Consider the following 13,952-nt stretch of genomic DNA (forward strand, 5'->3'; position numbering starts at 1 on the left):
CACATCAAACCAGATACACTCAAACTAATAGGAGAGAAAGTGGGGAAGAGCCTCAAACACATGAACACTGGAGAAAATTTCCTGAACAGAACACCAATGGCTTATGCTTTAAGATCAAGAATCGACAAATGGGACTTCATAAAACTGCAAAACTTCTGTAAGACAAAGGACACTGTCATTAGGACAAAATGGCAACCAACAGATTGGGAAAAGATATTTACCAACCCTACATCTGATAGAGGGCTAATATCCAAAATATACAAAGAACTCAAGAAGTTAGATTCTAGAGAATCTAATAACCTTACTAAAAACTGGGGTATAGAGACAAACAAAGAATTCTCAACTGAGGAATATCAAATGGCTGAGAAGAACCTAAAGAACTGTTCAACATCCTTAGTCATCAGGGAAATGTAAATCAAAACAACCCTGAGATTCTACCTCACATTGGTCAGAATGGCTAAGATCAAAAACTCAGGTGACAGCAGATGCTGGGGAGGATGTGGAGAAAGAGGAACACTCCTCCATTTTGGTGGAATTGCAAGCTGGTACAACCACTCTGGAGGTTTCTCAGAAAATTAGACATAGTACTACCTGAGGAACCAGCTATACCACTCCTGGGCATATACCCAAAAGATGCTCCAACATGTAATAAGGACACGTGCTCCACTATGTTCATAGCAGCCTTATTTTATAATAACCAGAAGATGGAAAGAACTCAGATGTCCCTCAAAGAGGAATGGATACAGAAAATGTGGTACATTTACAAAATGGAATACTACTTAGCTATTAAAAACAATGACTTCATGAAATTCATAGGTAAATTATGGAACTAGAAAATACCATCCTGAGTAACACAATCCAATCACTAAACACACACACACACACACACACACATACACACACACACACACATACACACACACAGTATGCACCCACTGATAAGTGGATATTAGCCCAAAAGATACAATCCACCCAAGACTACCCAAGATACAATCCACAGACCACATGAAGCTCAAGAAGGATGACCAAAGTGCGGATGCTTTAGTCCTTCTTAGAAAGGGGAACAAAAATATTCATAGGAGGAAATACAGAGACAAAGTTTGGAGCAAAGAATGAAGGAAAGGCCATCCAGAGCCTGCCCCACCTGGGGATCCAGCCCATATATATGCAGCCACAAAACCTGAACAATATTGCTGATGCCAAGAAGTGCAAGCTGACAGGAGCCTGATTAGCTGTCTCCTGAGAGGTTCAGTCACAGCATGACAAATACAGAGACAGATACTTGAAGCAAACCATTTAACTGAGAACGGGGTCCCCATCGGAGGAGTTAGAGAAAGGATTCAAGGAACTGAAGGGATTTGCAATACCATAAGAACAATAATACCAACCAACCAGAGCTCTTAGGGACTAAACCACCAACCAAAGAGTACACGTGAACAGACCTATGTCTCCAGCTGCATGTGTAGCAGAGGATGGCCTTATTGGGCACCAATGGAAGGAGAAGCCCTTAGTTCTGCCAAGGCTCGATGCCCCAGTGTAGAGGAATGTCAGGGTGGGGAGGTGGCAATGGGTGGGTGGGGGAACACCCTCATAGAAATAGGGGGGGGGTTGGGATGGGGGTTTATGGATGGGAAAATGGGAAAGGGGATAATATTTGAAATGCAAATTTAAAAATCCAATTAAAAAAAAAACTTCCTCAGAAGGGAAACAGGTATGAAACATAGACACATTTTTACTGGGAAAACACTCAGTAATTATAAAGCTAATGCTGTCTAAACATGAGGCCCTAAGTTCAGATGCCTAGAACCTACATAAAGGCCAACTGGATACAATACCAAAGAAGGATGATTCCAGACATCAACCACAGCCCTCCACATGTATGTGCACACATGTACACACACATGCATGCAAAAGTCATATACATACACACACATACACACACACACATGCACAATGGAAATGGAAAGCAAATGCTCTTTTGCACAGTTTCGGGCATAGTAAACTACATTTAAGTAGGAAAAGATATTTGAGATTGATAAGCTATTCAATACCAATGTAGAGAACTCTCGCAAGCCATATTCTGGAGCCCAGCAAAGGAACAAGATTGCCTTCATGCGTCTCTAAAAACCAGTTCTATCTGAAAAGTGTTTCCTTCTCTCCCTTTACGACTGAAGACTGAAGAGAAAGTTTAGGATGATAGGTCTAATTTTCTTATAATAAATTACTTCGTTACTTCCTGCTCTGAAGTGTCAACACGGGCACTGAAAATTATTTTGTTTTAATTACACTTATTTACTTATTTGTATGGGTATGTGTATGGATATATGTGGCTACCGAATGCCTGTGGTGATCAGAGGACAACTTTCTGGAGTTCTCCCCCTCTCTCAGTCCTGAGATTAGAACTCAAGTCTTTAGGCTTGGCAGTAAGCACCTTTGTCGTCTGAGACATCTAGGCCACTACATACTCATAATAGCTGCTCCTTTCTGAAACCCCACTCCTGTTGTCATCATGCAGAAGCAGACTCTGAGAACCTAGGAGATTAAAATAGAAGTCATCATTGCCCTTCATGGTGATAACTCTCCAGCTCTGTGTCAATCTGGCTTTCATCTCCCCCACTCTGTCATACAAGGCCTCCTACTAAGTTCAAAGGCTTGGAACCCATCGGAGGAGGGAAATAGACAGTGAATCACTAGCCTTCACAGATTTCACTCTTCAACCCAGATACAGGCGCAATAGTTAGGTGCCCAATGCATTGAAAGCAATGGCTAATGATGAAGCTGAATTCAGGCATGCACTGTGCACCGAGATGGTGCATAGCCTCTTCATGGGGAAGTTGGTGTGGGCCACTGGTCACCTTTCATGTCAGGTAACCAAAATGGAGGCAGTGGTTCTGTGGGAGCAATTGAGAATGAGACAATTATAATGAGGTCTCCAACCTCGTTATAAAGACAGGGATACAGGTCCCTGGCCAATAACAGAACAGGTTACTGTGATGACATGATGTTGAACCCTGGAAAACAGCCGACATGTTGCTGTCACATTTGTAAGGCTACTGAGCACGTCCCAAGTCAGCCCCGCTTTCACATCCTTACTATTAGGATTCGTATACTATATTTGAAGTCTCAAGAGAACCTCTAATTCATAAGACGTTCGAAGACTCCTTAGATGACACTGCAGCATGGGATCTGCCCAATCCTGTGAATGAAAGTGGGAAGGATAGGATATTGCAGTGTTTAAGGAAAAATGTCCATGTGGCTCTTACGTTTGAGAGCTTACATTTATAGAAAGGCTAGATTTTGTCTTCGAAGCCACCAGAAAGGCAAGGCTCATTGTAGAGAATTTCACGAAGTTCAGAATCAACTAGACAACTAAGAGAAAAGATAATAAGCAAACCAACATGTTGGCATTTCCTTTTGCAGGGACTATTCCCTCCGACCCTATTTCCAGAATTTATTCTAACATTTTTTGCACTTATTCAGCTTCTCTTCCTGGGTGTTGCTTTCTCCTGTGTCCCCTTTCCAAGTCTAGTGCCTTCTGTTGACTTGATCCCTTATAGTGGATCTGACTCCCTACACATGGCATTTCTGTAGGACTCTGTCCAGACAGTTGGGGTCTGAGACTGTCACAGAGCAGATTTGAATTAGCACTGTAGGAAGATAGGACAGTCTTCTGTTAGAATCTTGAAGTCATTTTGAGAGCCAATTTCATGCTTTAATCGGAAGATCGGCAGTTTGGTCTTAAAACTATAGAAGATTTACGACCCCCATCCCAGGGTCTGTACTCAGACAGGACGGATTCTCACATAATACATCTCTTTGGACTGACCTTCAACCTTGTCCTGCGATGATAAAACTGATTCCCATCAGCTTAGCACATAACAGTTTTTTATTCCCAGGAGTGTCTGGAATAAAAATTCACTTCCTGGATTTTTTTTCTGTGTACACTACTTGTATGATACCTATGTTTATTATTTTTATTCTCCCTTCCCCCAAAGTCCATTGGCATTAAGTGAGAAGCCAGCTCAAGACAAAATATCTTAAATTTGTTAAAGAAATTATTTCAGTGAAGGAGACAAAATACTACAAACCAAATTTGGGTAGTAAGTTCTGCTTGCATCTGTCCAAGCACAGAGCCCCATTTTACCCTCTCTTTATTTTGCATTTTAATTATAGATATGTTCCATTAGATGACTAACCCGTTCTGCACTCTAGAGCATTTTTTAAATCCAGGGCCTTCTTATTTTTAATGAGGATATGTAGTTTGCACTCACCATTTATATCACAAAGGATGGCTTTTCCTCCTAATCTCACTTCTCCATGTTGCCTTTACTCTCTACACCATTTCCAGTCAGAGAGCCAGTTGATTTCACTGATCTCTCTAAAAACAAAAGCCCTGACAGATGTCCTTCTTGTTCCTTTCATTTAAGATATAAACAAGATATCTTATTTTGGTCTTATCTCACAATGGTTTAGCTCATTGAATTTCAGATGAATATTGTGCTGCTGTCATTAAAATTCAATTCATAATTAAGCAATAAAAAAATCTAGACTAAGATAACATGCTCCTTATTGGGTTGTTTTCCAAGTTAAATACATAGGAAATTCTACTTTGTTAAAGAAGTAGAAAATTGCAATGGCTTTCTAATTTCAAAATACTAAATTACTTTTTATGTATAATTGAATTAATGTCAATTGAACTTTTAACATTTATTTTAGGGTACAGTGTGTTATTGCATGAGCCACATTCACAGCGTAATGAGGGAGGTTAGTTAATATTTTCGTCTTCTTACAGTTTTAAAATCTGTTGATTAAGACATGAAAACTTCTTTGTGTAGTAGCGTGTTATCCCCATACATACATACAATGTGCACTAATAAAGCCGTGATTAGTGTTTTTATCTCCTACTTCGTGTTTGGAACCTTTGAACATCGCCTTGTCATTTACTAGAGATGGACTGAACCATTGGGAACTTACTCCATATATTAGTTTTTAATTCTAGCTCTCTAGTCTCCCATGTACTTCCCAACCTCCAGCACTGTCTTTTATAGAGTCTAGATGCTTTTTTAAAATATTCTATCATGAGGGAAGTCACATGGAATTAACCTTTGTGCAACTGACTTACGTTACTTAGTATCACCTCCTATGATATGGTGCCGTCTGTTGCTTTGCAAGTGGCAGGATACTGTTCTTTTGTGGCTAAATATTATTCTACTGTGAGAAAACATGCTTCAGATAAGACCTCAACACACTACCCGAGCATCCAAAGTGGTCATAGCAACAGAAACACAATGGCAGTTCTTGACCATGCCAGTGGGCTCGAGATGATTTTTTTAAATCTCCGTATTGGTTATCTTTTTTGTGGATCTGAGGAAAGTAACTCACAGTTTGAGGGTGAGAAACAGTACTGTCCATCATGGTGGCCAAGGCGTAGTAACAAGACCATGAAGCTCACATTTTACCCATAGTCAGGACACAGAAAAAGATGAATGTTCATGCTGCTCCATATCTCTTTCTAATACGGTCTAGAGCCCCAGGCCATGGGACAGGACCCACACTTAGGGTGGGCCACTACATCTCAGGTACACCAAACCAGGAAGTTCCCTACATACACCTCTGGAAGGTTACTTTCTAGGTCATTCTAGATCCCGTCAGGTCAGCAGTTAAGGCTAACCATCTCAGGCTCCATTTTCTACTGCGTTTAGAAATCCTGGTCTCTAGGCTTGGTTTCCCATACAAATTCCCAGACAAGTTTTTACATTGTGAAGTTGGGTGTGTTTAAAAACTACCAACACAAGAGACCTTAAGTAATTCAAACACTTCCAATGGGCATGTGGCAGACACAATAAATTAATATTGGTGATTTCTTTTAAACTGTTACTATCTCATAAACATACATACATACATACACTTTAAAAACTACTAACTCTGCTAAGATTTGCACTGGATGAATAGGTGGTATCTAAGGTAATTATCCAAGCAATCTTTCTACATACAGCAAGGCAGCCTTCGTACAACGCAGAGAAGATGGACTGAAGGGCGTAGAAGTATTTCTGATGCTCTGATTGGGAATCCACATGTGATCCCTGAAAATCTTGTTCCCCAATTGGTTCTTGATCGACCAATAATGATGCTAGCGGCCAGTGATCTGGGTGGAATAGGTGGGACTTCCAGTTTTCCCACAGGCAAGCTAGCGGATGCTGGGTGGAGGAAAAGTTTTACTCATGCTTAGGAGGCCTGGGGTAGCAGGCTGGAGATTAGAGACCAACTGTTCTGAGAGCAGATTTAGAGTGCTGAGCTGGGACTGAAAAGAAAATAGCCAAGGAAGTCTGACCATTGAGCTAAGGCAGCAAAAGCACATCAAACAAAAATAAGCTTGTGTGTGTGTGTGTGTGTGTGTGTGTGTGTGTGTGTGTGTGTGTGTGCCACGTGTGTGCACGTGTGTGTGTGAGTGTGTGTGTGTGTGTGTGTGTGTGTATGTGTGTGAGTGTGTGTGTGTGCGTGTGTGTGTGTGTGTGCACGTGTGTGTGTGTGTGTGTGTGTGATGTGTGTGTGTGTGTGTGTGTGTGTGTGTGTGGTGTGTGTGTGTGTGTGTGTGTGTGTGAGTGTGTGTGTTTCATCAATCTGAAGGAACCTGGGTGGGGCTAGTAGTAGGGTTCAACTGGAGCTTAAAGCGGGGTAGCAAAAACTACACACCACAGAAGAGGAAGAATTAAACTATTGTATAAACTATATACCCTGGCATTTTATGAGGCAAAATTTGATTCTCAACAATGTTTTAAATGTCACTTTTTTAAGCAATAAGAGCCTCAGGCATAAGTTTGATAGAATTATAGTTACCTAGAAGCCTTTTTCTGTCCTTCAATATTATAATTACTAAAAATACTTTGTTAGGGCAAGAAAATAGGAATGTGGGATAAATAAAACTTTTATGAAGTTCCTCATTTCATAAAATTTTAATTAACACGATATCTTCATTTAAAAAAAAAACTTCTGGCTATTAAATATTAAATATATTTTTGAAAGCAAAGTCACATTGCTAATGTAGTAAGACTTAAACAAGACTCCAAGACCTTGATACGGTGGGGCCACTTAAAGAAAACATACTGAGGAAAGTTCACAGAGCCATGAAAAGGAACTTGACTACATTAATACTCTCATAGAAATGTCTATTTCACATGCCTCTACCATGAGACCACTAGCTTAGGAGACAGAACAGGTATCTCTCATACCTAACGTCTAAAGAACGGTAGGCACTCAGAAGATACCCACACACTGAAGGAAGTGAAAACGGCCCCAAGTCACCCAACTGCCCCATCAAGACCAGAAAGCACAAAGCATTCTAAAGCTGTGCTCAGATAGGAAGCTCATTCCCATACTGTGTCTTCAGTGACAGAGTATCGAGCACACAATAAAAGAAGGGGTGGGTTTCAGCTTACTGCATGCTGCTCTAATAAAGAGTCTGAACCAGAACAATTTAGGACGGGACATGGTGCATTTGGCTTACACTTTCAGGTCGCAGTCCAGGACAGGGAGCATGGAGGGACACTGCTTACTTCCTGGCTAGTGCACAGGCTTGCTCTTAGCTCAGGTGGCTGTCCAAAGCCTTACACTGTCCAGAGTGGAATGGGCCCTTCTTCCTCAGTTGCCTATCAAGACAGATATGGCCTGATAATCACAGGCAGTTCCTCAACTGATTTTACATCATCCGATGACTCAGGGGCCTAGAGTCAAGGAAGTGTAAAGTTGACAATTAAATCGACTAAAACATGATCTAAAAGAGAAGTCGGGAAAAGACAAGGCAGGGCAGACGAAGTAGAGATGGCATGGTTATGGAAGGAGAGAAAACAGAGTAAGGGCCAGAGAGACAGTGGGTGAAATACAGAGAATGGCGGGGAACTGGAACTGGAAGGAGGATACAGAACAGGCACAAATGTAGCACATAGCAGTGTCTTCGTACGTAAAGTTTTACAAATACATGTCTGCATTCTGCAGCCCACCAGCCGCTCAAACCTCTGATCGCTCACTGTTGAGGTGTGAACTAACTAGTTAATCACAGTGCACAGGCTGGAGGGTGCTTCTATTTCTTTGTTTTTACAAGTTACACAGCACTGAAGGACTCCAAGTATCCCTTGTGTGCTATCCATTTGGGTGAAAAGAGAACCCGCCACATCGCTCTATTCTGAGAGTATCTACCTGCTTCCTATGAGGAAATCTTTATATGGAGTAAAATGCACCTTTGATACCATATAAATATGACTATATTGTTAAGCTGTAGCATTTATATCTCCTAACACAATATACATGAGATCTATACAATCATAACTATGCTTTAAACTTGAGATTCCCTCATGGATACAATGGCAAACAATATTAGACAAACCCATACAAGGGTATTTTGAAAGCTGAAGCTCTGGTGTCCAAGTCCACTTCTGTACCCAAGTGCACAACTTCCAATTTTGTGATACCATGGCATCCTACCATCTACTCTTTCTTCACCAACTAGCAGCGTTTGACTCGTTTTCCTGGGATTAGCAGATGGACCTACAAAACTCACCGGCTGTAAATAGCTGTTATTCTGGCTGAGGACTACTGATGAGTGCACATGAACCCTGAGGTCTCTCTCAGTGGAGTTAGTCAGAAACCCAAAGACTGCCTCAGCTGGCTAAAAATACTCGGTCTGCCTTCTGTAATCATGCAATCTGAGAGGATAACTCTTCCTTGGTCGTCATAGGACTGTGATGATGGAATTGGGAGCATCTTGTTCAACTTGAAATTTACGAGTCAATGTGTTTACACCCCATCGGTCACTCCGTCTATGGCTCATGTTTAGTAAGACTCGCCTCTCGCCCCACCCTAGGACGGGGCTTCGTATTCCACTGAGAAAGCTGGAGGTGAGCAGACTGTGCGCTTCTACTTGCTCCGACTTCCAGCAATCTGCTGCACCCAAGCCCAAACTCTCTGCTTCCTCCTCCCAAGGCCGCTTCCTCCTCCCAAGGCCGTGGAGGAGCCACCTGTTCTCCTGGAGTCTGGACTCTGTCACTGCACAAAAATTCTGTGTCTGTTTCCCTTCCCCCTTCTCCTCTTAATCACTTTCTCCCATTCTGTGGGATCGTTTCATCAGCACCATGACTCTCATGTTCTGTCACTTTCTCTGACTGTGTACGCCCTCATCTCATCTCCCACTGCCTCGTCAGAAAGTTCACAGGCGACCGTAACTTCGCTACTCAGACTTTACTCACGTAATGCCTCGCGAAACTAATTTCCTTGCTCCTTTATGATAAGAGAATCCCCAGCTCGCCGCCATTCTTCTAGACCTGACCTCACAGCTGACAAGCGCGCACGCTTCTTTCCATCCCCTTTCATTCGCCACCAATCCGAGACATTTGAAGACAATACCAAATCACAACTTAAATGCCGCTGCCGTGGATAACGCACGAGACAGCGAGGATCCAGATGCTTCTTTTATAATCGCGCTGGTGACATGACGGCATCATCAACAAGAACTGGTGTCTTCGTGGGCTTTAGTGATGCCAATTTAGGACCTTCCCTGGCTAATATGTTTCCTCTCACGTGACGTTGCAAATTAATTACCCCAGCATAACTATAATGTAAATGTATCATGTAAAACATTCTATTTAAATGTTTTAAATGAAATATAGTTTCAAATCTAAGGAAGAAAAGGACATCTGTCAATAACTGGTCATACAAAATATGAACAGTACTATATGTAAATAGGAAAAGGGAACCCTGAAAGAAATCCCACACACCTGGTTAAAACTCATTAGCAAGCACCCCCCAGCCCCAGCAATCAGGAGAAGCATGCTGTTTCCCCTTCCTCTGAGTGTGGACAGCTGTAATCTCATTTTAAACTATAAAGAATCTCAAATCATTCGACCAGATACAGATACCAGTTGAAACTGGTTGTCCTCCTTTGGCTAATAATATTTTGCTTTTGGACTACTGAATAAGTGCAAACACGATCCATTATGGGGACATTCAGAATTTTGTACCTCATTTCTATTCATTCCAGAATAGGCATTCTTGCAAAAATGTTATTATAAACATGAATAGTATAAAAATATTATTCTGTAATATTGCATACTTAATAAAGACAGCTGCATGCCGGCCATAGGATGTGTATTTGTAAACATGGCTTCTAGGGTCACACGAGTGAAGAACAGAATCACTTGGAGATGCAACACTTGGTCCTGGACCTGAAGCCAGAAAAGCAGATGTGAAGTAGTCATTTTAGGTTGCAGGGATTTTACGGAATGATCCCCAGGTTACCCAGGAGAAACTAAAAATGAAAAGAGAAAATAGATTGCAAATCGATCCTTTCTTCTGCCTCAGAGTAATTAATCTCATCGTTTAAAACACATCAAATAAAACCAGTATTTTAAATTATACAAAGTTACGTGTTGTTAAAAATAACTCAGTTTCGAAATTGCTATGAATTTTTTTTTCTTTTCTAAAGCAAAGGCCAGCGAAGTACAAGCAGGCTTTTTACAATACATTTTCTAAATTGTAACATGTCAAGAGTCTAAAGTGTTGTGTTCATTAAGGCTAATTTATGTCTCTTGAAGTGTGTTCAATTGGCAATAAACCTTTTCAAGAAACAGAAATGATAGCCCTTTACCACTAATGTTTCATTAAATTAGTTGTCTGTGTCTTTAGTGCCAATCAGTTCTTTTGCATGAAAAAAAAGAAAGTCCTATGGAAGGGAGAGGTGTAGCCTGAAGATAGAAATATAATGTTGATAAATAAAAGTCTCTGACTCTGAATAGTGAGGGGTGTTGGGATGTTTACCCCCCCCCAAGGGGAATGCCTACCAGCTGCCTTGTTTCCCAAGTTTAAATTTGTTGCCCAGGCTAAGTATTAAATCCTTCCTTTGCCCTCCAAAGAGACCTGGCTGAAAACTATTTGGCCGTTTGAATTGGCCACCATCCCTCTGTTCATGTGCACTCACCACTCTCCTCAACTTGACCTATCTTCCTAGATGCCGTCCTGGAAGACAAACCCAATCTCTGTATTCCAGTTTAAGTTCTCCTTCCTAAAAAGGATTTCTTTGAGTTCAAATCTTCTGCTCCTTACTAAGCCACATATAAAACTTCATTGCATCAACAATCTCTCTACATTACAGATGTGTATATGTCTGCCTTCTTCTATGGCATCATCAGTCCATTGAGAGCAGACCTGTTGATAACCTAGTATTCAACATGGGCTGCGTCATAGCTCTTCCTGAGTGAACAAAGCTTCCATATACCCTACCATAGATTGTTTCAAATGTTAGGTATTTGTATTCCTGAAAGACTAATCGTGTAATAGATTCTGACAAGTCATTTTGATACAATTGACTTCAACCATAAAGGAATTCCACACATAATTCTCCTCTCATAATCAAACTAAATGGTGATAGTTTGTGTTTGCACACTCTTAGATTAGTATTAATGTATACATTATTACATCTGCTCAAGCATGTTCCCTGACATGAGCATATCTACTTCAAAAGCTAAGATAAATTTACACATTATACTCGAATGGACGTGGCAAATATATCAATCGGGTGTTTCAAACTAATAAGGAAATACATAGTTTTCTCATTTAGACTAGATGCACATTTTATCTTGTCTAGTTTAAAAATGAAGGTATGTTGTAGCTGGAACATCTAAGGTGAATTAAACTAAAATGTATGAACATATTTGAAAATATGCATCCTTCATTCAAAACTGCTAGCTCTTTGGGTCAGCTACAGGAGTTTTCAAATACTGTGTGCATGATAACAACATGTTGCAAATTAAAGTCCTCAGAACTTGAAAGGATACACACACACACACACACACACACACACACACACACACGCACACCATGCAGAAATGTAGTGTTGATAATTAAATATTGCTTATTTTTACATTTCGTTAATTATTTTGTGTTTTGTGTGTGTGTGTGTGTGTGTGTGCATACATGCACACGTGCTGCACAAGCCCACCCATGCAACCCATGTGGAAAAGTCAAATTTGCAGAAGCCAGTTCTTTCCTTCCACATGTGGGTCCTGGGAACTAAACACACGTTGTCAGTCTTGGCAGTAGGTGTCTTTACCCATTCATCCATTTCACTAGCCCCACATTTAAAAAAATAATCACACCTAGTATTCTACTTAGTTTGGTTTTTGACACTTAACCATGAAAAACACTAGAGGATAATACAAACTACAAATGCATCTTTACATGTTATGATATATGACAGCAAATTAAGTTCTCTAAGAATTTGATGAGATAGACTTGAATGTAAGACCACGCTGTTTAAGGGCAAAGCTGAATGCACGAACCGCCATCCCTTCCCACCTCACACACAGCTTTACATGTGCGTGTGCCTATCTGTACGGAAGCCTGAGGAACTGCATTCCAAAGATGCTCATCCCCTTAAATGTCCCCCTCCCCCCATCATCCTCTTCTGGGTGAACGGCAGCACCTTTAACTGTGTTGCTTGGGCCTTACATTCATGACTAATGCATAACCCGTCTCTCTCACGCCACGTGTGCAATCCAGCAAACTAACATCAAACATGAATTTGAAAGGGAGTATGTTCAAAAAGAATAGCAATGCTCTCGCACTTTGAAGAATGTAGTCTTTGTCTAGTTCCTTTCTCTCGTGAGGTCTTACCTAAAACAATACGTTTCCTAGAACACACTGAAAGAGGTTGGAGAAATGGCTCAGTGGCTAAAAGAACTGGATGCTCTTCAAGTGGATCCAGGTTTTATTCCCAGCACCCCTATAGCAGCTCACAACTGTCTGTAACCCCAGTTCTGGGGATGCAATTTTCTCTTCTGGTCTCCTCAGGCACTGAGCACATATGTAGTACACAAACATACCTGCAGGCCACATATCCATGCACATAAAATAAAGTATACTTTAAAAAATTGTTTTGTCTGTGGGTATAGTCACTCTACGTTCAACAGTAAATAATATTTAATATTTGAAGATTGGTTTTACATTTTAATCAATTAGAATATAAAAGACACTTTCACTATATTAAATAAAAGTTCTATATATCTTAAAAACATGAAAGTAATAATCACAGGAAATAGGGTTGGAAGAGATAAGGCACAAAACACAATATGCTCTTACAAAGTAGGAAATGAAGAGATGCGATCAAAAACTGATAGATCATAGAATATAATTTTCATGAAGGTAGTAAAGAGTGGAAATGTTTTGATTTGTGGGATAGAGATTAGTGTAAGGGACAGTAAAAATGAGGATTAAAAGTCACACTTGGAATCTAGGGAAATCAATACATTAACAAATAAAGAACATACACAGTCTTTAGAGTTCTGGAGAGAGGAGCCATAGGTGGTTTAACATCACTTCCGTCAAGTGACAGTGAAGAAAATGGAGGGAATAATGAATGATAAGTAAGTAACAATCTATTCTTACATCTTATTTTTCACACTTATAATTGAGAAAAGATTTACAAGGAGACCACAAGCATTTGTCTCCTTATAGTATAAGGAATATATCAGAACAATTTTTATAATAAAGCCACCCAGTCGGTAGATTTGCTAACTACTGTTCTGTCTAAATATGCTGGTAGCTGCATCTACATGGAATAAAGAATTCTATAAACCTCTTTCGCACAGAGATCGGATAGAGCTCGTGCACGGACACACTGTAATTTATCTGCTCAAAGCACTGCAGTTTTGAACTCGGTAAATATTTCCATTGTCCTAACACTGCCTTCTGCCCTATTTTGAAGCTTATAAACGTGGCACTATTTTTACCTTGAATAATGCATGGCTTGGTGGCCTGCAATATTAAAATAGAAGTCTGTGGTGTGCTTCATTTCGTTGGTGTGCCCAGTGGCCTCAATCCAGTGTCCTACTGGGAGACAATAAACACCATCCACCAAGTTGTTTTCATTATATGTGCAGCATCGGTCATGGTGAGGTCCATTTCCT

At 40.5% G+C, this 13,952-nt stretch overlaps 1 protein-coding gene across 1 annotated transcript in view; it reads right to left on the minus strand.

Moving 5' to 3' along the window:
* The window catches only part of Epm2a (EPM2A glucan phosphatase, laforin), a 113,453-nt gene that overhangs the window by 41,439 nt on the left and 58,062 nt on the right, over nucleotides 1–13,952 (minus strand). The window contains exon 2 of the mRNA XM_032894979.1: nucleotides 13,776–13,950. Coding sequence (XP_032750870.1) covers nucleotides 13,776–13,950 — 175 coding nt within the window. The remainder of the gene's footprint in view (nucleotides 1–13,775; nucleotides 13,951–13,952) is intronic.

This window comes from Rattus rattus, chromosome 2 (genome assembly GCF_011064425.1).
Source record: "Rattus rattus isolate New Zealand chromosome 2, Rrattus_CSIRO_v1, whole genome shotgun sequence".
In the NCBI taxonomy this organism is placed as follows: Eukaryota; Metazoa; Chordata; class Mammalia; order Rodentia; family Muridae; genus Rattus; species Rattus rattus.